At 46.0% G+C, this 21,484-nt stretch overlaps 7 protein-coding genes across 7 annotated transcripts; 5 read left to right on the top strand and 2 right to left on the bottom strand.

The window, feature by feature from the left end:
• Nucleotides 1-5,698: 5,698 nt before the first annotated feature.
• On the top strand, nucleotides 5,699-6,214 carry N7478_001042 (uncharacterized protein; the record flags this gene model as incomplete). Its single annotated transcript, XM_056917257.1, has 1 exon — nucleotides 5,699-6,214. The coding sequence occupies one exon, from the start codon at nucleotides 5,699-5,701 to the stop codon at nucleotides 6,212-6,214; it is 516 nt and encodes a 171-aa protein (XP_056785137.1).
• Nucleotides 6,215-8,197: 1,983 nt separating this feature from the next.
• On the top strand, nucleotides 8,198-8,681 carry N7478_001041 (uncharacterized protein; the record flags this gene model as incomplete). The annotated part of the gene is made up of 2 exons (XM_056917256.1): nucleotides 8,198-8,291; nucleotides 8,353-8,681. The coding sequence occupies 2 exons, from the start codon at nucleotides 8,198-8,200 to the stop codon at nucleotides 8,679-8,681; spliced, it is 423 nt and encodes a 140-aa protein (XP_056785136.1).
• Nucleotides 8,682-11,098: 2,417 nt separating this feature from the next.
• On the top strand, nucleotides 11,099-12,208 carry erg27 (the record flags this gene model as incomplete). Its single annotated transcript, XM_056917255.1, has 1 exon — nucleotides 11,099-12,208. The coding sequence occupies one exon, from the start codon at nucleotides 11,099-11,101 to the stop codon at nucleotides 12,206-12,208; it is 1,110 nt and encodes a 369-aa protein (XP_056785135.1).
• Nucleotides 12,209-12,555: 347 nt separating this feature from the next.
• N7478_001039 (uncharacterized protein) lies at nucleotides 12,556-16,122 on the bottom strand (the record flags this gene model as incomplete). Its single annotated transcript, XM_056917254.1, has 5 exons — nucleotides 12,556-12,709; nucleotides 12,806-13,165; nucleotides 13,237-14,369; nucleotides 14,437-15,784; nucleotides 15,947-16,122. The coding sequence occupies 5 exons, from the start codon at nucleotides 16,120-16,122 to the stop codon at nucleotides 12,556-12,558; spliced, it is 3,171 nt and encodes a 1,056-aa protein (XP_056785134.1).
• A 924-nt stretch (nucleotides 16,123-17,046) lies between these two features.
• N7478_001038 (RlpA-like double-psi beta-barrel domain-containing protein) lies at nucleotides 17,047-17,860 on the top strand (the record flags this gene model as incomplete). The annotated part of the gene is made up of 2 exons (XM_056917253.1): nucleotides 17,047-17,354; nucleotides 17,425-17,860. The coding sequence occupies 2 exons, from the start codon at nucleotides 17,047-17,049 to the stop codon at nucleotides 17,858-17,860; spliced, it is 744 nt and encodes a 247-aa protein (XP_056785133.1).
• A 301-nt stretch (nucleotides 17,861-18,161) lies between these two features.
• N7478_001037 (uncharacterized protein) lies at nucleotides 18,162-18,818 on the top strand (the record flags this gene model as incomplete). Its single annotated transcript, XM_056917252.1, has 1 exon — nucleotides 18,162-18,818. The coding sequence occupies one exon, from the start codon at nucleotides 18,162-18,164 to the stop codon at nucleotides 18,816-18,818; it is 657 nt and encodes a 218-aa protein (XP_056785132.1).
• Nucleotides 18,819-19,121: 303 nt separating this feature from the next.
• On the bottom strand, nucleotides 19,122-20,800 carry N7478_001036 (sugar porter family MFS transporter; the record flags this gene model as incomplete). Its single annotated transcript, XM_056917251.1, has 3 exons — nucleotides 19,122-19,445; nucleotides 19,511-20,649; nucleotides 20,725-20,800. The coding sequence occupies 3 exons, from the start codon at nucleotides 20,798-20,800 to the stop codon at nucleotides 19,122-19,124; spliced, it is 1,539 nt and encodes a 512-aa protein (XP_056785131.1).
• Nucleotides 20,801-21,484: the final 684 nt, after the last annotated feature.

Genomic DNA, 21,484 nt, shown 5'->3' with positions numbered 1-21,484 from the left:
ACTGAGTAGAACAAAGATCTGCAAGAGGAAAAAGCATAGTTAGCTTTTAAATCGACAAATGCTTGTAGGAAAGAGACATTTAAACCAAGGTCGGTAGTATTAGGCATTCTCAATTGCCAGGCTTGTACTAATGAGGACAACCCAGATTTAGAGCGATCATTCGGATCGAAAGCTGTGCACGCATTTTGCTAATTGGTCTCTATTGCTCTTTGGCAATTTATCACTTGGCTTGGAGTATTGGTGCAGGCGACCATAGAAATCTGCATAGAGTTACCAATGTGCCCACATGTGCAAGATATAATAGTTTCAGTCAAAGGAAATGCCAGTGCCTCCTGCAAATCAACGGGCTGTCAACCATTGATTTTCAGAGAGCTATACCTTCGCAATCGCCGCCCTTGTCGACACACAGGATCAAATTGTATTAGCCCGTACCTCATGATCATTCAACTTGAATGGAAGACGGAATATGTTAAATTCCATTGCCAGTTGCTGAACAGAGGGTTGAGGAATCAAAACTTTGAGTACATGGGCCTAGTTGCACTCGTGGACGCAAAAGAGTGCTTTCCCTACCACCATGGGAGTCGCTGTTAGTATATGCTCCGAAGGGTGAATTTTGTAATAGAATTTAGCAGTCGCATCTCCCAGTTTTGCCCTCAGTTAACTTTTTCTCCATCACTGATCATGCCACGGCGGTCCTGGGTGAAGCACGATGATCAAGCGCAAGCTTCGCGAATATGCATATCATCACAGGGCTGGGAGAAGGTATATTGCAAGATTTTGGCGACAGATGAAACTCACAGTTCGAAGTTGATTCTGCCATTCAAGGGCGTCTCATTGGAGGCATAGAACCTAAGAATCTGCACCGGGTTAAATCACCATGATCAGCATAACTATTCAACCATCATAGTTCTGCAAGGAGCCCAGTGACCATCCGCACTTTCGCTCCTTAGATGACTCTAGTATTGCCTCTTTTCACTTGCCCTCGGGCATTCATTGGTGCAGACTCATCGTATAATTGGGAGGAGGGCGTGATTCTTGAGGTAAATGACTGACCATTGTAGATACATCCACTCTTCTATCCGTAACTCGGATTCACCGGTGTCTCGTTCAAGTTGGGTGTATAGCGCGTAGTGATCTGTAGGGATATAGTATATCCACAAGCAATTATTAGCATATTAGAAACTATAGCTCCGAAGGGCTGAAGAGCCCAGTGCCTGACGATCCCCATTTCGGTCCTCAGATATTGCTTGATATCATTTGATCTACCTCGATACATACCTCCCAGACACCGCTGGGGAGGAGACCATCGATGTGAAGTTGCATATGGAGTCATCATTGGATTAGGCAAGGGGGGGCGTGGCTCTTCAGATAAATCACTGACCATGCAGAATTTGTCCATTCTCGTAGTATTCAGAATCGACCAGCGTCTCGTTGGGATGTCTTGGCCTAGAAATTTGCACAAAAGCAATCAATATCCACACAGGTACATTAGCATGAGTTTTGGAAAATCATACCTTTGAATGCAATTGGGTATTCCATCTCTTGCTCTCAAACATGCTGTCGTATCTTTAGTGTCCTGGTAAGCAAATACATTGATTAGAAACTGAGTAGTATTGAATGCTCTTAGGGCTGGGATGGGAACGCAGAACCTTTCAGCTAAAATGACTGTCGCCATGGAAGTTCCAACTCATAATCACCTTGACACTCGATTACCATCGTTATGGCTGCAAAATATTGCTGAGAAGGTGTATCTGGTCTGGGGGCGAAGCTTGAATTGGTGTAGTTCAGAAGTTATTGGCGATCGATGGCCTGGGATGAGTACGAAGAGGATTTCAGACAAAACAGCCCCCACGATGGCTATTCCACTCCACAATCCCCCTACCACTTGGTGAAGATAATAGCAACTCTGCAAGATAGCTGAGGGAACGTATTATGGTTTGGAGGCGAAGGTTGAAAGAGTGGTGTGGTCTCTAGTCCCCCCTCACTGAGTTTGCAGTCGCTATGAGACGATCGGTCGCCTGGGATGAAAAGCATGCAGCTTTTCAGACAAAAAGACGTTCATGATGAGTATTCCAGTCCACGGTGTCTTTATTGATGAAGCTGATCGCAGCGCTGGGAATTCGCCTGGGCAGCGAGCTCAGTCTGAGGGCAAAGCCCCCCTCTTCAGCCCTCCCCATTCGGTGTCTCTGCCCATCACAGAAAGTCTTGCCATTCAAAAAAGACATTAGATACGTAGAGTATGGTCAGGCTATTGAAGGCGGTACTTACTTTGATTGCGACCCCCAAGTTGTGATCCTCCAAGAAGCGCCAGACAAGGCAAGGCCCCAAGTGGGATCTGCGACCCTGTTCGGAGACGATTGGTATCATTAACCTCGCCATGAAGCTGTAGAGACTAGATACAGGTCAGTTTAAATCTGATGAGATGTTGGGATTGGAAAAATGGCTCGTAATTTACTGCTGTCTGGTCGTGAAACGTGCGCTCGCTCACTCCCTCGAGCCTTGGGATTTGCGCGCACGGAAGTCTCATTAACTCTGACAAAAGCCGAATGGATCATCTCCAGCTCTTTGTAGATAGCCTGAGAGGGACTGGGTGGAAGAATGGTTCGTGATTACCTGGTGTTGGTCGTGGCTCAAGGTCTCGATCCATACTGAGGCCATTGACGTCCGAAGTTGGGGGGAAAGGCAACCCAAATTGAATACTAAAGAGTCATTGGGATAGGCAGATAGAAATAAAAGAATAAATGGGATAATTGGATGGGTGTAGGGAATAAAAAGATGGTGGCAATGGTGAACTGAGATGAGACTGGAGGAGAGATCCAGAGTAGAGAGGGTTCCACGACTAATCGCCTAAACAAGCAGTAGGAAAGCAAAAGATTGACTACGCAATAACTACCCAACCACGACTAGTTGGCAACTCGCTCACAACCAATTTACTTTCAAGCTCGAAAATAGCACGTCAAAAAGAACATACTGGGCTTAATTGCTGAATATTGTCGCGGCAATCTACATGCATCAGTACAATAGTCTTTCTTGCACAAGTACGCCATCCAATCTTCATCAATTAAAGGTGCATCGGATCCCATGGTATAATGGAAGTATAATACAAGATTTCGCATTATACTTTATTACTTAAAATCGTATTTGGGGCATGGTGGGCTCCCTCAGAATGGAAAAGGTCAGGAAGACTTGCCGCAAGATCCGCCTAGGCATCGCTCAGCTCCACCCAAGCTCCAAGCATCATAAATTTCTCAGACCTTCTGATACAATGCAATATCTATCAATGGACCGCCCTGCTCGATTTCCGCGAGATTGAGCAGGAAATTGATGTCCCTCTTGCCTCGAAGGTTCATGCAAGTTCAATCCCAATTTGAGTTTATAATATGCTATGAGCACATTAGTTCCCGAGCTGAGCTTTGGCCACATCAACAGGTTACTCCGCCTTCTTAATAACTATTCAGATTACGTACTATGCCAAATACTCAAGGGCAGCGTCTACATCTCCAAATGACCGTCGGTAACAGCATACTCCATGGACACTATTGCTTTTTACAATCGTCTTTCCTTCGGGCCTGGCCTAAGACTATGTGTATATAATGGATAGAATAGAGGTGTGTGTGATCAAGTATTTGTGTATGATGACAAGAGATGAAAGCTAGCTATGCTACGAGGAGACCGGATGAGTGGGGCCGGAGCGTCAACAACAGCGTGATCTCTTTCAAATCGCCTTTGAAATGGCAAATCTTCAACGCTTCTTGGCAGGTCCTTTCTTACTTTTTTCTCCATGCTGAGTATTGAATTTCGAGATCCATGGGTCGACCGTGTGCATGATGAAGATTCAAGGCCACGCCCCACACCATTATCTCCCCAATTAAACAACCCTAATCTTAAAGCCCCCAGATCTCACCTCGAAAAACTTTTTCAAGTAATACATCAAGTATAAAAGGAAAAGTGTAAAAGGAAAAAGAAATCCCACGTGTTGCACGTCTGGGTTGCCTTGTACCTAGTTACAAAGTCTTTGTTTTTCAAGAATTTCGACGTAAGAGAGAGTAGAGTATCGAATCTGCGGAAGTAGAAGGGTGGAGTAAAAATAAACAGAGTTATAATGGGAACAAAGAAGCTCACGGCTTGATTTGTGGTACATAAGATCAATAGTAATACTTCATTTCCTAGTACAGCCACTGGCAATCAGATCGGGGCGTCGCATTAGTAATGCCACCCTTTATTTACTTCCCACAATATTTTCATTCATGCAGCGGAAACTCATCTGAACCAGCAATGCTCCATGTAGGAACCAACCTCGATATTTATTTTCAGCAGCAATGTATCTCTCGATGGCTGGTCAGCTGCCTCATTCATCCCATTCACCTGCCAAATCTCAAAGCCCAAATTTCTTTCTAGCCAATCCTTCACCAAAAGGGACATCGGAGCCTACGTATATCTCTGGCGCAACAAGACTGGTGGATGAGCCTTATTGGCGTTGATATCTCCTTCAATGAATTTAAAAAAGATTCTAATATAACATGATCTCCAAACTTTTATTCTAGTTTTTCGCGATGATCGCTATCCGCCGCCGTAGGCGTGACCGTGTGGGCAATATTGGATTGGGTGTGGTTTCGGCAACAGGTGCATGTAGCCAAATAAAACAAACTAGAACAATCGTAGTCTTTGAAGGTACTGCTTTTCTCAGAAATACAAATGGTAGCTTCGTGTCAACAATATTCCAGCGTACCTTTTGAAGAAATTCCAGGACAGGCCCAACTTGAAGATTCCAATCCATTCAGGAGGGATGGAGAACATAACGGGAGTTTTGCCTGTGTTTCTATCGTGCCATTGACTGGCAATTTTTATTCTTTGTTATGGATGGGATTTCCGTCCATGGTTATTTACATTATTTGGGCACTACCTCGAACCAAGGAGCCGAGAGAAATTCATGAGACAAGCACTTGAGGGTGTTGTTCTTTCACTTGGTATCTAGTTGGACCCAAAGCGCCCAGTGTTTTGGGTTTACTGTACACTCCTGGGCGTAACATGCCATACTACGCGGGTAGATGTTTATTGCACAAGATTACAGTATATTTCAAGTGCCTTACAACTTGTAGTCTGTCCATTATTGCTTAGGCTTCACTGCCAGTGAAAGTGACAATTCCTACTCCACGCCTTTGTCGATATCCAGACTAGAGTTGTTGCTGCTTCATTGCCCATTTCATGAGCTTTATTTAACATAGAATATATTTAACAATTTCAAAAGCATCAGTAAAGAAATCCAGATATAAATGCATAATACAAACTGAATTGAAAGGTTTGAAGCCGGATGGAGTAAGAACAAACAAACACCACCCTCAAGGGGGATAGTTAATGGAATCGGGAGCATCAGGCTGTATTTATACACCTGCTTTACGTGCCAAGCCCTAATTCACTCAATGAAGATATTAAACAGTCCGAATTCGACACATGACCCTAGGTATAAATTGATGCTGAATAAATCTTCCCGTTTCCAACATTTTGTCCTTTGTGCCATCCAAAGTCCTTCGATCCACAACAATCCCTCTTTTACCAAGGGTGCTTAACCAAAAACAATCCACACGACTGTCTACGGGATCTCCTAAGCTCAAGCCGTTTGCGCCTAGCACAAAGCAAAAAAAGAGACTTGTACCCCCAAACAAGACCCGAAACGCCACAAACTCTAACCCTCGCCATCATGGAATCCAACCTCGACAACAATTCTCCTTCGACTCCTGCAGAAGACTCTGGTGAAGGGGCACCAGCAGGCCCAAACACTCGTCATCGTCGTCGCGCCCGCCGCGCTCAGAGATTGCTCGACGCCCAGATCAAGGACGCTTTTTTGACATTCCTAGCACAGGGTCAGGCAAAGGACCTGCCAGATATTCGATCAGTCAATCTGCGTGAAATTCACCCAACGCTCAATGGTGGCCGGAAGCAGTGTGAAAACTGGCTGGGGACCGTAAATGAAGCCCTGTTTGTTGCCGGGCTTAGAAACCTGATCGACAAGAACGTGCGTCGCCCGCTGATCCTATCACAAGAGGGAGATGTGTGGGCTCGAATGTCACGAATGGTGAAGTCTTGGCTGGAGCGAAGCTTGGGCCCTCATATCCGACAGCGAATTCTCGACGCAAATCCCGAAACTGAGCTCATTTATGCGGATAGTTATATGGCTGCGGCTATGAGATGTCTGGTCAATGAATCCGTCGATTGATAATCGTGCTTGTCTGGAGTTATGCTGCGCAGGAAAATCATTGAATGTTGTTGGGCTCAGCAAGTTAATTATTGAGAACGTGTGTCACCCGATGATCCTGTCATAAGAGGGAGATACGCGGGCTCGAATGTCACGAATGGTGAAGTCTTGGCTGGAGCGAAGCTTGAGTTCCTAGATCAGACAGCAGATTCTCGACGCAAATCCCGAAACCGAGTTCATTTATGCGGACAATTACATGGCTGCGACTAAGAGATGTCTGGTCTATGACTCCGTCGACTGATAATCGTGCTTGTCTGGAGTTATGCTGCGCATGGAAATATGTGAATGGCTAGAGTTAGTGAATATGAATATGTAATATTAGACGAATTTCAGACGAATTAATTGAGAGATGAACGTTGAAATGCTTCGCCCTCCAATCCTGTTGCGGCAGAGAGATGTGTGAGCTCCGATGTCCATGATAGAGAATGCTTTCCTCAGGCAAAGCTTGCGTTATGAAATTTGACAGATAGTTGAGGAGCCCAATGACGCAGCGAGGTCGAGATACTATTCGAATACGTACATGGCTGCCTCCACTTCTCAAACAGAATCATGTTAGGCAGATGCTTTCGTCGATGCAAAGGTTATGTAGCAATGTATCTCTTAGTGGCTTTCATCTATACGTTGAAATTTCTCAGCTCATCTCCAAGGGGTTTTTAGCTCCTCAAGATTCTGTCGGATCTGGGATCCCAAGCCTCCATGTTCCTAGGCTCATAATGTCCCAAGTAGCATTCTAAGAGAATTCCATAGATTAGAACTGTATTATTAGAGAAAGTATTTCAAACAATAACTTTCAACTTGAACTAGTCATGTTCCTCAAATTACATTTTCTCGTCTTCTGCATATATTTCGTTTCATGGAAATGACAGAAGTCGGATATCTTTGTGTATGATCAAAATTCGCGTGTGTTTTTATAGCACGGGGAAACTTGAACATCCAGATTTGTACCTAATTCTAGAACACTGGCATCATGATGATCGGGTTCAACTTGAAGTTCTTTGTCGGTGCCATCCATGCGAGTACAGGTTCACAGCCCTGGAGGGAGTCCCCCCGACTCGAGTTCAAGATCCATTGACATATTTATATCAAGAGAAGTTCAAGTTATGTAGTATGTATTGAATAATGGGAAATGTGTATATTGGAAGGTGTGAGAAGCAAAATAGAAACTCAAGCTTGAGGGATGCATTTAAACATTTAAACATAGCTGGCCAAAATTATGTAACCTTGGAACTTGACATTGTTTGTTCAACGTTTTCGTGGTTGACATGACGGAGCTACCCGGCGTAATAAAATTCGATTCTATTCGCGTCAACATGACGCCCACCCGGGCAGTTCGGGACTGGGAGTTGACAGGCATTTTTCTACCTCCATCAACCACGTATTCCTTTCCATATTTCGCTTTCTAGGTTCCCTATACTCCAGGTCCAATACCTACAGCGCTTCGTATTGCCCGACGCAGAGTTCCCTGTTCACATATTGAGACATTATGTCCAGACTAGCCGGTCAGAGAGCGTACGGAGGGACGGGCAACATAGAGTGTGTATACGGACCGTACCTTCAAGTTCCTTGTGGTAGCCATTCATGAGTTAACCGGTCTAATGAATAGGGTGACCTCAGAGATTACAGGATTCGATGAATGTGGCCCATACACCGTCTCGAGTTTCAATGTCACTGACGAGGGTAGAATATTTGAGCCACAAATTCTCTTCTACCAAGTCTCTTACTCGCTCGCTAAATCCATCCGGACAGGGAAATTGGAGATGCGCACACAAATACATCCATGATCCAGGCGCTAGACCATGGCATACTGTCTTCCGGTAAAGGCCCAATTTTGTAGCTAGAGTTGACTCAGTCTCTCACTACTATTCCCGGCAGAGATTGTGACCATTCTTTCCTTTTTCCCAATGGAACTGAGGGATATTATCATCCACAACGTCCTGGTTCGGAATGGCTGAAAGATTCCAAAGACAAAACGCAAAGACGCTGGCCTTGTCCACAGTCGCGTTGTGTTATGAACTTCAATCCGCCACCTCCCGATTGGGTTACTAAGAATAATATTTAACTTCCTGATCTTTCCGGTATGATTTCTCTTAGAATATTAGGGTACTCTAGCTTATCAAGTGTAGCGTACGATTACCCAGAAACCGATGAGCGGGAACACCTAGAAATCGAACCCAGCCAAGCTATCTTCGAAAGTAATTACCAGAAGCCTGCATTCGTGGAGCGTGATCTCGATCCTGTTACCTACGACGAACTCAACTCTGTGTACGGTTCAGCGGCAGTCTCCCATCCCTCGATGACTTCTTTAAGCGATGCAATTGAGCAGGGTACTAGCCATACACGAGCTTATTGTCCGCATCTCAGAAACAGCCTTCTACGGAGAGATAGTCGGACCAAGACCAAAGCAGACTGCCCGAAAGACTTCGCTTAGAACGCCAGTCACTAGAAAGAGCTCCAACAGGAGCACTCCAAGAGATGCGATTGAGCACGGCACTAGCCACAGCCAATACTATAGTCCGGCTCTCCTAACCAGCGTTCCAAAGAGAGATGGCAAACCGCAAACAAAGTAAACTGTTCAAAAATCATCTCTTAGGGCGCCAGCCGCTCAAAATGATACTACAATGAAGACGGGGGATAGTGAAACACGGCAATAGACAAGGAGAGACACTAAGCCGAAGGCCCAAGCAGTTCAAAAAAAAGCCACAGCCCCAAAGAATCCGCGCCAGGGTACAAAGAAGAATGGCCAATCTTCCCAAAGAACGGGCGGCGCACTGATTAAGATTAACATATTCGTATTCTAGTATACCTGTGAATGCTTGGAACTAACTACAACAATGCCGTGATTAGCTCCATTGATACTGGATGTTTCCAGAGCAGGGAAGCATGGAATCTTGCTTAAACATGTTCATTCATTCTTGTCACTCTATCTTCAAATTGTTTTTCGTCTTCTTAATTGATTTTCCTCAGTCTATGTATTCTACGAAAGTTACTTTCTTGAATGAAATTGTTTCATTGTTCTAGGCTAAATGCGGGTCTTAAGAATTAGGGGGGGCTTTCGGCGATAGCAGAGCACAAAGCGCCCGACATCATTGTAGCGGTGTACTTCATTTAGGAGCGGGACCTGAGCCCAACTGCTCTATTAGCACAACCATTCTCAATCCAAGGTATCACATTTAACAGCAAATTCTGTATGATGGCTTCAGTAACTGACCGATCTCAGATTTCGGCATTATTACTGGCTGAACATTATCGCTCCATCACAGCGTATACCAGCCTCAGGCTGCTAGATCTGCCGCTCACATTATGTCCAGTACCAAGCCACGCCAAACTCAAAATGGAAAAAAAAAATCCCTAAATTAGCCTGCCAGCGTGGCAGCGTGGCACTATTTGTACCTGAGGTGCCCGAGCTGGTGGAATCCCAAGCAAATTAAACCCAAGCAAGCGAGGCACCAATTGGATACGAGGTTGAAGCGGCTGCATGGTGAGCCGCTGCCACGTAGCGCGCCTCTATTCCTGGATTTCGCTACACCTACGGAGTACACCCGTACAAATGTATTGTTGGGGCGGGAAACGTCCTGTCCGTGCACTGCTAGACAGCGCATCGCGGCCGAATATAGGATTTTGCCTTGCCTTGCCACCGGTTGGATTGGGCATCGCCGTTTGGAGTCCAGAGATCAAGAACTGGGACTAGAGCTGGAACATTTCTGAGAACATCATGACATACATGGATAATTATTATGGGTCAGGCTGATGTGGATCGGTGAGGATTGAAATTGCAGATGAATCCACCTTGGAATTAATCCGTTCATGTAGTGAAGTGGGACAGTGCTTCATTAAGTGGAAATCCCTGAATTTCTATTTTCCGTACAGCCCCATTTTCTCTCTTTTCTCCCGTGCGTCATATCAAGGGAGGTAATATAGTCCTTACTTGACCCTTTTTCTTTTTCTTTTCTCTGTTCTGTCTCGATCACTGTTACCGCCAATTCGAACTTCCCGCGCTCCAACTCTTTTCTTCCCCGCACAAACGGGGAAGAGTGTGCGTTGGCATTGCCAACTGAAAAATCGCCCTCAACACTCAATTTCCCCCTTTTAAATCGTCCTCCACACAATGCGCCAGTCCCTCTCCCGATCCTACTACTTCCCCGCTCTCTTTCTCGCCCATTGTGCCTTGCGTTGTTAGCGGGTCGCCAACTACTGCACGACCTCTCGGGTCGCTTCCTAACCGAGGAAAACGAAAAGAACAGTGATCAGCGACACTGCGACTGGACACGGGCTGCATTGATCGGATTCCGCGTGGTACACGGATAGCTCTAGTGATTGCTCAAGAACTGGGAGCTAGAGCTGGAATTAAATCCATTGGTTGAACGGTTGTGGTACAGATCTGGTTCCTTGGTTCCCGGCTTCGTTGTGGATCTCAGCCTTGAGCTTGAACCTTACAGAGTGCGCGGACGGAGTACCTACTCCACGCATATACAGTTCGGGTCCTACACTCCAGTATTCGGTACAAAGTGAGGAAGTTGCAGGTGGATATACTGTTTGCTTTTGCTAGCCATTGCGTATTGCGACCAGTCACATTGACTGAAACCTCGAGTCTGGTTGGAGATTATTGGTTAACGGCTCCAACATACATATCTACGCGCGTAGGCTTGGAGCATGCTGTACGCACTGCGTCGTTGAGATTCGTTTGACGCTTCGTTTGCGCGCGCTATCTAGGTGTGTTTCGTTTTTTCTTATTTCTTCAGTTGACTCCCCTCTTCGTGATTTATCTATTCTCCCCGTTCACTTCCCATTGACCTTCTCTATCTCTCCTCATCTACTCAATTCCTCTCCTATTCACTTTTATTCACAATGCATATCCCCGACTCTACATGCACCGACGTCATGACTGACCTTTTAAACCAGGAGGTTGCCGCCTCCGTCTCACTAGCTTTATGGATGGCCTCCTCCGAGGTAGACCAGAAAGCCCTAGGCAACTTCGCCGCCGCAATGGCCCTTGAAAATCCCCTCCTCTCAACAATGCTCTACAAAGTTCTCGGCCTATCAGTAATGCTATCCAAGAAACTTCTCCGGGCCCGCCGTCTCCGCCGCCTAGATCCAACCCGAGAAACAAAATCCCTACACCTATACCACCACATAATCTGGCTCTCCCGCGAAGGCCTCTTCCTACTAGAAGGCTACATCCTCCCACTAGTAGCACCCTACGTCGAGCTAAAAGTGCTCTCGTATAAACTCCGCGCATCATTCTATCATATCTTTGTGCTTTTTCATAATCGCCCAATCATCCAAGCACAGGATACCAATCCACCTCCAAATTTAAAACATGAATCTATTTACGGCGTAGATTCATTAACTGCCTTTCGGACTCTGGATCCACAATCACAAATGGCACTCGCACAATCAAAAACAGGCCATCCCCCAGGTCTGGCGCCCGTTCAACTTCAACCCGTTCAACCTATCTCGTCATTCCTTCTCCCACCACTAGACTACACAACAACCGCAACAGCATGCTTCAACCACGCCTCATTACTAGCAGATCAACTTCTCCCCGGCAGCCATCCTTTACGTCTCTCTGTAAAGCTCGAATACGCCGCATACCTATACGACTGTCTCCAAGATCCAATATCATGTCGTCGTCTCGCCAAGCGTGCAATCGCAGATGTCTATAATGCCCAAGAGGGAATGGACGATGAGAGCTTTGAAGACGCAGCTGAGATCGTCGGCGTACTAGGGAAAATGGTGAAACGGGGCGGTAAGCCCGGGAGTAGTACTGCAGCAAGCTCGTTTTCCCGTGGAGACAGGTCTCACACTGGCAGTCAGAGTCGAAGTAGTCCTTCTCATTTGGATACGAGTGTTCCTACGACTGCTTCGCCTGTTCCGGTTACGAAGACGACGCCTAATATTTCTTCTGTGGCGGTTGAGCCTGCGATTCCGAATGTTACTATGATGAATCCGATTTGATGACATGCTATGCAATGCTCATGGAGTTACGATAGAAAAGCCGATGATGATATATATTCCCGACGGTACTCTTATGACCTCTTTTTCTTTTTCCTTTCACCATGGGAACGTTTCTTTTTTCTGCTTTTCTTCTCATTTTATCGCCCTGTTTTTCCTTTCTTCCCGCACTGTACATATGTGCTCATTCTGTATCTTGACCTGGTGTATATATGCCGCATACTACTTCCCATTTCTTGTACAAGTCATCCATTGCATCTAGTACCAATATCTCAAAGAATCGTAATCATGACTTCTTGCATACTCACAGCGTCAGAACATTGACTATATACAAAATTGAACAGGGTATCTCAATCCGCTTTTTGTCGATCCGACGCCTGCACCTCATTCACAGAAACTCGTGACGGAGCACGAGAAGTCATTCTCGAATGCGTAATACTCGCATCCGTCGTGCTAACAGCATGAAACGAGAAATCCAATTCCCCAACCAAGCCTTTCACATGTCTAATAAAAATCATCAGCATTAGCATTTCATTTCATTTCGATCAATCCCACGCGATAAAGCACTTGAGGAGAAGAGGAAAAGCGAAGCAAACTAACCTCATGAGCCTTTCAACATCCCCAACAATACAACGCGTAGAAATCTGCAAAACTGCAAAAGCCGCAAAACCCGGCTCGTTGATATGTTTGATGCTCAGGATATCTTTATCGAGGGCCTCTAGTCTGCTTGAGAAACTGTATGGTCGTGGAGCTTTCAGATAAGGAGGGAGTGGTTGGCAGTTCGTAATGCTAGCTGAGAGAAGGCAAAGGAGGGATGTCACTTCATGTGTAGTAACCTTTGCAGTACCGACAAGTCGACGGAAGTTGTGCATCCAGACTGAGCCGGATTCATCGTCTTCGTCATTTAGAAGCATCAGGGTGTCAGATGCGTATCCGAGTAAACTGAGATAGCTCACGATACTATAATGAAAGATGACCATTAGTGAAAAATGTCACGGCGTTCTAGACAGAGGGATATTATATCCACTTACTTTTCAACGCAAACAATGATAGAATCATACTGCTTCTTCGGAAACCTTCCACCAATAGGAACACTCCATTTCAAAAATCCTGAGTAAGTCCTCAACCCCGTAAGCATAAGCATCTGCTTCGAAAACACCTTATGTCTCGCCTTCTCCAACTTTCTCCCCGCAGAACTCTTCAACGTCATATCTCCCTCATCTCCCCTCATCCTCGCAGAAAGCGTCTCATGAATAATCGAATAATAATTAGCAAGCAGATACAAAGAGCCACCAAGACTCTGCCGTAAAGCCGAATATTCCGAAATAGGATATGGGAAAAAAGTCCAGAAAAAAGCAACAAAAATACCCCCACTAACAGCCGCTAACCGGTAAGGCGCAAGTTCATAAATTGGATAATAAGCTTGACCGTTGGCGGAAACGGCTGCTTCACCGATTTTTCGCGCAGAGAGCTCATACCCGATTATCATTGCTGTTGTAACCATTGTTATTAGGCCGATGGCTCGGAATCGAAATAGTTTGATGGGGACGTAGAAGACTGCTGAGATGAAGATGAAGACGAGCACGATTATACCGGGTGTTTTTTGATCGGGTATATACCAGATTAGGATTGAAGCAACCATTGCAATAGCCGTACCTGCTATACGGAGGACGAAGGAGAAGATACTTTGGCCGGAGGTAGGTGACATGGCTAGATTAACCATTATCATTGCCCAAACTAGTCGTTGTCTAGTGAAGAATTCTTGCGTATCGCGTAATAATGCAATTACTGCGATGGTCATAGTTGCGCATGCAACTCTGAATCCGTAGGAGGATTCAAAGGACCGTAGGAATCGCGGGACAACTCGGACTCGATCGCCGATACGCTGGAATGTATTTGCGGGTGGGAGATGTTCAGGGTCTTTGCGGTGTTTGTATGCTTCTCCGAGTTCGAGGGCGTTGGTGTGTGTGTGAATATCTCCTAGATGGTCATCCTCGTGGTGACCATCGCCGGCGCTGAAAAAGGTTTTGGCCCATTTCCAGGTACGTTTTCCGCCTGGGATTACTAGTCTTCGGCGTGATAGTTTACCCTTTGCAGCAACACCGTCGGCGTAGTTGACGAAGCCTAAGACTGTTTGGCCGGTTGAAAAAAGCAATTGCTCCATCTAGTAAGAAAGAAAGAAAAAGAGATTGTTAGTTGGTTTTTGTTGGGGTGGGTTGAAATGGACATACGTAAAGAAAGAGATACAATTGGCGTCGACTTCGGTCTTGATATGAAGTTGACGCACTGAAGAAATTTCCCTTCAAACTCTCAACAGAGGAAGGATGTTCGAAGAAATCAGCCGGTAACGAGATACCCTTCTCCTCAGCCCAAGTCTGAAGAGCAAGCTTCTTCGCACTGCGGAATTCACCCAACTTCGTCTCCAAGTGCTCTGCAAATCCCTTTTCACCCGGCGCTGTATCCGCAGCTGTAGCCTCTATATCATTTTCGACTTCGTCCGCATCTCCAGTTCCCATTGTTGCGACAGCCACTCGCTTAGGCCGTTTTGTAAATTGCAACACATACGAGGTGTGTAGCAGACCCTCGTCAATTGTCTGAATCATAGTTGCAAAAGGATCATGCACCGCTCTCATCATATCATTCCAATCACGAACAACCTGCTGACGAACATGATCAGGAATAGGTTCGGCATTGGGATCGATCGGCTCATTCCACCGATTATAATCAGATAGCCTCTGAAAAATATCAACAACGAAGCTGAGTCCCACGACCGGGATCATGATCTGGCGCAGATGTCGAAACACTATTTGAATATCGTCTGGTCCAAGTTTTCCAAATGCAAATTCTCTTTTTGCAAAGGTGAGATCACCATGAAGTTTTGCGTGGAGCTCAGTAATTCCCCGAATTGCACCACGAATAGCTTCCGCCTCGGGACTATACACCTTCCCACTCTTTCCCCATTTCTCCTGTGACGAGTCGTATGTCTCTGCTCGACCAAACATATCGTCGCTTTCCAATGATTCGAAGTACAAAGCGTGTGCAGTGAGGGCCTTTCGAAGATTCCCAATATAACCACCCATCTGGCCAAAGACGGCCTTCCGCGAAGTCATCGGGAAAATGAAGAGTGATACGCCAGTGGATAATCCCAAACCCGTGAGAAAGGTTTTCAGCATTCTCAGAACAAGCTGTATCGCCGATGACATGGTGACTTCTTGTGCAGCGTAAACGGAAGAGACATTGGCGAAGATTGAGAACAGAACGACAGGGAATTGAAATTGCTGATATTTGGCTCGGAAGGTATGAGCGATCCAGATCTGGAAGAATAGCCACACCCCAGTAACTGCTGATGCTGATGGATTATACGTTGATCCTGATCCTGATTGGGTGTGTTGACGTGCTTTCACACTGGAGTACATTGTTAACAAGGCAAAGCATGCCGCGAGACAAACAGCCAGGACGTCAAAGATCATCATCTGAATGAACTTGGCGCGGGGCATGATCGCAAAGCCCATGATTGATACAATGGCAATCAGGTAGCCGAGGGTACTATACTCATCTGCCACCGAGGTAGCTTGATATCTGCGTGAAGTTAGAGAAGCCCAGAATATACACATGTTCCCAGGGACTGATAATATCCACTTACATAGCCAATGCAAGCGCAGGCGCAAGTCCGCCTCTATTTTCACAATGTTAGCCAGCCGCTGGTTGCCTGAAAGTCAAGGGTTTCTAGTCATAAGTTACTTAATCATCAACAAGATAGTCTGCTTGTCCAACCCTGTCTTCCTCCATGCTTTCGCCACCCAGCCCCTCAGGCTGAGTTTCTCCTTCTTTGTAGCCTGGGTATCACGGCGCGACAATGTTTCTATTGTTTCACTCCTTAACTCCTCCGACTGCCTGGCGTTCGCCCGGGACGCCATGTTCGTGGTTAGACGCGCGCGTTGCGCCCGCGTGTTATCTTATCCGCCCTGCGGAATTTTCGATCCAACACGCGCGGGCAGACTCTGCATGCCGTATGCGATGTCGCTCGGGCCTGTGGTCGCGTAATTCGGTATCGGTATCTCTGCAGGGTGCTGTCTAGCAATTAGGCAGGCACGTCTACAGAGCTCTTAAGCAGCGAAAAGGAGAAAATTGAAGTTTGAGGGGTTGACGGAGTTACGGGCTTTGAACCACGTTTTGGTGTGGGTCCAGGCGACCTGAGATGCGTTCAGGTAATTGCGGGGGAGTGAGATGTTAATTTGTAACGAGATGGGGGAGAAGCACTTGAAGGAATCCTGGTGGTTTTGAGGGATGTGGTTAGTCTGAATTATTCATAGCTTTTGTGAATTGTTATTATAAATGAGAATATTGCTTGTAGCTGAGATTCATATCTTGTTCACCGGGATTGACATCCGTTAAACGAAATGAACCAATAAAGGAGTATAATTTTAGGATTAAATCTAACTGAGTCCAACTGTCAATGTCAGATTATAGTAGCAAGTCTGATTCTTATCTGGTCCATCAAAACAATCCGGCGCTAACATTGAAATTCCCCCTGAAACGTGCAACCCCTCAACGCTATCGCGATATACAAACAAATTTCTTTCCCTTCTTTTTAGACTCTGGACCCTGGACCCTGGACCCTAGACTCCATAGAATACATTCACTTTCTACGATTATTCTATGTGATTATTCTATGACTTCTTGTTCTAAGACATCGCCAGCACATTGAAGACATCTAGAAACACCCCAGCCGTTATGAATCACACAGACAAAGAAACCAGCCCCGCCAGCGAAAGAAAAACCAAGTCGCGACCGTGAATCAGCGCTTCTCAATAATCAACACTGAATATACGTCAAGAGCAATGGCCGAAGAACAATCCCCCAATCCCTCAACTCCATGGGCATCAATGCCCCAGCGTAAACCAGTTCCGTCTGCGCCGACCGTGACCCCTGATACCGAGGCTGCGACAGAGACAGAACACCCACCCTTAACACATACCAGTCTAGAGGAACAAAAGTCACCGTATAAACAGTCCTTTTTCACCTCAATAACCTCCTGGTGGGCGATACAGAAGCGACCGCGCAAAATTCTAATAATCGGACTTGTTGCTGGTCTCTTCCTTATCGCACTCATTATCGGCCTCGCGGTCGGCCTGACAGTGGGCAAAAAGTAGGACAAACTTGAAACAATTCTATTCTCCAGCTATATATATACAAACAAGCGCTAATAATGAGAACAGAAACTCGAAATCAAATCTTGCCTTACCAACATCCAATGGCGGGCCTTATTCTGGAGATTTGACATATTACGCTCCAGCACTTGGATCATGCGGCTATACCAACACTGAGTCTGAGCATGTACTTGCTGTCTCGCATATCCTTTTCGACGCTGCCTCAACAGGCTCGAATCCAAATGACAATCCACTATGTGGACTTAAGATCAGAATTCGGCGCGATGGAGAGAGTGTTGATGCGAAAGTTGTTGATCGATGCGTGGGTTGTGCTGAGACTGACCTGGATGTGACAGAGTCTGTTTTCGAGAAACTGGCTACCCTGGCGCAGGGGAGAGTCACAATGGAATGGGCCTGGTTGGAGAAAGCACCTGTGAATGCTTCGTCTCAGCGAAGGGATACCAATATAGCTTTGGTGGGCAACTATGTGGATCTTCATGTATAGACAAAGACAAGGCTTGTGCGGGACGCGACCGTCAGCCTGTGATGATGCACACTGTTTACTTTGTACGATGTGGTGTAAATTAAATAAGTACTGCGGTGTTTGAATATAGTATACTTATTCCTTTTCTCTCTTCATCTTCTTTAATGTTCCAGTGACTCCAATACCAATGACTTCACGATTCAAAATCCGGTACCGCAACACGAGGCTCCCGCGCCCCGTGATCCTTCGTCCTCCACTATTTCAACCCCGAATCCTCCAACTCAACTACAATTAACCTTGACAGCCTTTTTTTCAAATCAAAATGATGCGAGGCAGACACGTCCAATCACCCCGTCACCCAATAGCCCTGCGACAAGAACTAGTCACAGAATTCGAGCGGCTACTATGGATTGAGCCAAAATACGACAAACACTCTCCAGCCGAGTTCACCGTAAAATACGACAGTGATGATTCCACACTGTTCACAGTGACAGGAAAGAAGTACGGCGATCGACCCGTACGAGAATTCCGCGACAAATCGGGTCTTCCCATGTTTGAGTCTGAACGAGTATGGCCCGCGTTACGCTGGAAGAAACCATGGCGAGTACGATTACCCGGGAACGATCAGGATTTAGTCGACATAAACTTGAGATGGAAACCTCATACATTCGATATGACATTTCGGAATGCGCTAGCCAAAGACGCGAAAAGGGATGATGAGAAACTTGTTACTTTGGAAATTCGAAGGGCGTCGGCATTATGCGCCTTTGCGGTTTATGCGGACGGTCGCAAGGTTGCTGATATTCGAGAGAGCGTTGTGAGGAATAGGACGATCTCTTTTTGGGGAGCAACTCGCGACAATCATATCCCGACTCGCAAGATTATGGAAGTGCTAGTTGCAGATGGGTTTGATCTCTCACTTGTAAGCTCCTTGTCTTGCGCTTTGCACTCTTGGTCGCGAACTAACATTGGAATTTAAGGCGTCACTGATCGCGATCTTTATCTGTGATGACTTTTATAGAGATACGCCACCTACGCAGACTGAAATCAAAGAGCTGGAAAAGCGACTTAATCCCAAAATGGTATAATGCGAGCGATAATAACTATGAATTGCACAATTCACATATCCTGATATTCGTTGAATTATGACTTGCGACTGAATCCACATCTTATCTGTGGTGGAAACAGTGCTTGCTAAACGTGAAATAATATCCCTAGTTCTTAGTTACCTAGCCAGATAATAACATGACTCTATATCCATATATACAAACAGCGCCAATGTCTATTTCTTCTCTTCGTGTTCAACATGCTCTTCATGTTCGACATCGTGCTTGTGCAGTGTTTGTTCGATGTCTGCATTTCGCTGTTCTGGATCAATAGATCCAAAAATAAGATCCATATCCTCCAGGGTCCGGCCCTTGGTTTCCTTAAGGAAGATAGCGACAAATATTCCCATGGCAGTGCAGAAGACACCGAACATGATGAAAGTTCTCCAGCCAATCTTGTTAATGGCTCGGGGAGTGATCTCGGTAATGACAAAGTTGAAGAGCCATTGAACAGCAGCTCCCAGACCAACACCATATGAACGAAGGCGAGTTGGGAAGATCTAAATAGAAATTAGCTCTATGAACACGGAAACGAATGCATTAATTAGGTTGGGAATATACATACCTCTCCCAAGTACACCCAAGGTGTTGGGCCCCATGAGAAGGAATATCCAATGACATAGAGGTAGATCATGGCAACCATGGCGGTGGAAGCTGAAGAGACGCTGGTAGCATCTGGGTTAGGGGGGTGAGTAACCAACACAGCTCCAATGATGAACATCATAACAGCCATCCAGGCAGCGCCGCCAATCAAAGAGTTCTTTCGGCCCCAGCGATCAATTCCAATAAACAGGAAGATAGCGGTAGCAATAACCTTGACAGTTCCATAGATACCAGTTGCGAAAAGTGAAGAGTTCGTGGAACTAATACCAATCGACTCGAAGATCTGAGGGGCATAGTATCCAATACTGTTTGTACCCGAGAACTGCTGCCAGAACATAATGACAGAGCCCAAGAAGAATCGATATCGGTTACTTTTCTGCAAACACTCTTTCCAAGTAACACCCTCAGTAGCCTGCGTCTCTTCCTCAATAGCAGCATGAATCTCCGCAATTTCTTTCTGTACCTCCTCACTATTCTCAGGCTCATTACGAATATAAGCCAAAGATGCAAGTGCCTCTTCACGACGACCCTGCTTCATCAGCCACCGAGGAGACTCCTTCAAAAAGAAGAGACCGATAAGCATCAATCCACCCGGAACAAGCTGGATAGCAACAGGAGTACGCCATTGCTTTGTGCCCGAGGGAATATGCAACGATACACCATAATCCAACCAGTAGGCGAAAGTGCTACCAATGACCAGGAATTCCTGGAACATACCAGCAATTCTACCTCTATATTCTGGGGGACAGTTCTCGCTCACGAAAACAGGTGTGATACTTGACATTCCTCCGATTCCTAGACCGGCAACCACACGACCTGCGTAGATCAATCCGATCTCATGGAGAGCACCGACTTGCATGGCTGCACCAACGAGGAAGATTACGGAGAAGATCATGAGAGAGTATCGACGACCGATACGGTCGTTAATGAATGCTGCGAAGATGGATCCGAAGAAACATCCTGCTGTGAGGAGACTGACGACGTTTGAAGAGACTTGTGCGTTTGTATCTGAGGCGAATCCTGATGTTGAGAGTGGGAGACCAAAGTCTCTCTTGAAGCTGTCCAGTGCAAGGACCGAGCTCATGACACCCGTGTCATATCCTAATAACCCAATTAAATTAGTTTAGTCCGGAACACCGCCACGATCACCAGCCTAGTCTTAGGCAAGCCACTCACCAAAAAGAAGGGAGCCCAAATAAGCCACCGACGTGAGTATATAAACTCGATAATTCTTTAATAAACGAGGCGCCATCTTGAAAAAAGTAATCCGGTAACTGAATCACAAATAAATGTATCAACGGCCGGCCGTATAATAATACCCCAGAAAAAAGGAAAATATGGGAGGGAAAATATGGATTCCACCCCGGATCCAACCTCTTTTATAACCAGATTCTCTCAATTTCTTCTGCAACGGTATCAGTGGACCCAGTACCGATCGACAATACTCGGCAACTGCTAAGCATCGTACGTGCTATCTCCCTTACCATCTGCTTCGGCTGCAACACTGCTCTTAGTCCCCAATCGGCAAGCCTTGGCACACACAATCCGGGGCCTGTATTGGCCGGGGCCCCATTTGGGGAAAGGAAGGCGGGGACGGCCGCGGGGTGAGATGTGGAGACAATATCCTGGACCTATTGGTAATTTTTCCGTCAATAGCGTGTGGCATGAGCGCTGACGGGGAAATCTTTGATTGGTTTATTTTGAACATGAGTGCTTGGTCCCTTATTGCCTTCCGGTTGCCAAGAAGGTTAAATGGGACTTTGTGATTCATGGAAAAATATTTCGTTTAATCCGTCCGGTAGCCCAGTAGGTTGATGGTGCTGTCATATAACCTGCAGAACGCGCATGCTTTGTTCCCATCTATGCAATTGATGAAATGTTTTTTTTTCGTGCTCTGGAAGTCACTTTCTTTTGGCTTGGGGTTCAATTGTTGAAT

Source organism: Penicillium angulare (assembly GCF_028827245.1).
Source record: "Penicillium angulare strain IBT 27051 chromosome Unknown utg000001l_segment0_segment0, whole genome shotgun sequence".
NCBI classification, from domain to species: Eukaryota; Fungi; Ascomycota; class Eurotiomycetes; order Eurotiales; family Aspergillaceae; genus Penicillium; species Penicillium angulare.
The sequence above is the reverse complement of the archived record's forward strand: the minus strand, read 5'-3'. Positions and strand labels throughout refer to the sequence as shown.